Genomic DNA, 1,400 nt, shown 5'->3' with positions numbered 1-1,400 from the left:
CTATCCGTTGTGCCACAAGGCTAAGCTAACAGGCTCCCACTTCACACCCGAACGTCTGTAGTAAAACTCAGCCAAGGTTTTCATCGCCTCAGTGGCGTCTGAAGTGACGGTTGCAGCTCAGGAAGGTTAGAAATTATCTCCCATTTCATACCCAAATTTCTTGTGTGTAAAATGGAAAATGTAACTTTTCACTTAGTATTTACTTATGTTGCACTTAATAGATGATCACTAGGTAAAATAGAATACAGGGTCTGTTAGACGACAACAAAGTGATGCGACTTGGAGCCTTGCACCGTCGGTGTGTGAAGGTCATCTTGAGGTGTGGCAGTGGGTAGCAGGAAGGGTAGTTTCAATATAGAGTCCTAGTTTTGTGTCTGCAGACAGAGCTCTGAGAAATACTGCTGATAAAAGTCAAAGAAAATCTTTAATGGATTATTTTCCAGTTTCTTCAAGACTTTTGATGCAGATCAGGGGTCCATCGGTTGAAGTTTTCTGGCCGATCGGCGATTATCAATCTTTTAAAAAGCTTAACCTGCCAATTCCAATTTTAGCCAATACCAATTTTTTGTCTGCATGAAATGTTGCTCAAAATAACAGGAAAGTTGTTGAGTTGGCAATAGTTAATTTACAATTAACTATTGCCAACTTAAATCGGTTGCATGTGTGTTCAATACGTCATCACACAAATACGCCACACCTTACGGGACCCATAAGCAACCAGCTTAACGACTCCGTGTCACTGAACTACGGCGAACCGGTTCTGATTCCCATCCTACTTTTCTAGTTAATAAAACATTTGAGATAATCTCAAATAAAGGCAGCCCAGTCAATTACACAGTTTTACATTTTTATTTCTGTAAATGCAAAAAGGTTTTATGGTTTTTTTGTTTTCTCCAGTCTGACAACACAGGAAAGTGGATAATGAAAGAGGGAAACACATGCGGCAAAAGGTCATCAGGCTGGGACTCGAACCTGTGACGACCATATAGAGGACTGAGTCCTCTACCTGTGGGTTCTGCTCTATTTATCTGATCAAAAACTGAAAGTGTTCAGAGCAGAGAAGAAGTAGCTGCAGCAAATAATCCAGCTGTCAACTGAACTGTTGACTTCCTGCTAAGAACGTTTCCAAGCTCATTTCTCCATCAGGACTTCAACCACAGTCATGCAGATTTATTCATCATTTCATCAGATCAACAACGAGCCTGACCAACAGGACAGATGACCAGAGGAGCAGAGTTTTTACCTCCATCGTTAAGACAAGGACCAAAGTACGGGTAGAGTTTCTCCATGAAGTCGCAATCAGGAAAGGAGTAGATCAGAGCTGCAGCATCTACATCATAGAAGGAGACCAGACCCTGATCATAATCCACAAACACCCCGACCTTCTCTGGACCAGGATG

The 1,400-nt window shown here is 41.9% G+C and overlaps 1 protein-coding gene across 1 annotated transcript in view; it reads right to left on the bottom strand.

Moving 5' to 3' along the window:
• Window positions 1-883: 883 nt before the first annotated feature.
• LOC103460622 (pyrin-like) overlaps window positions 884-1,400 on the bottom strand; it is a 9,559-nt gene continuing 9,042 nt past the window's right edge. The window contains exon 3 of the mRNA XM_008402877.2: window positions 884-1,382. Coding sequence (XP_008401099.1) covers window positions 1,191-1,382 — 192 coding nt within the window. The 3' untranslated portion in view covers window positions 884-1,190. The remainder of the gene's footprint in view (window positions 1,383-1,400) is intronic.

The sequence above is a fragment of the Poecilia reticulata genome, unplaced genomic scaffold (genome assembly GCF_000633615.1).
Source record: "Poecilia reticulata strain Guanapo unplaced genomic scaffold, Guppy_female_1.0+MT scaffold_265, whole genome shotgun sequence".
NCBI classification, from domain to species: Eukaryota; Metazoa; Chordata; class Actinopteri; order Cyprinodontiformes; family Poeciliidae; genus Poecilia; species Poecilia reticulata.
The sequence above is the reverse complement of the archived record's forward strand: the minus strand, read 5'-3'. Positions and strand labels throughout refer to the sequence as shown.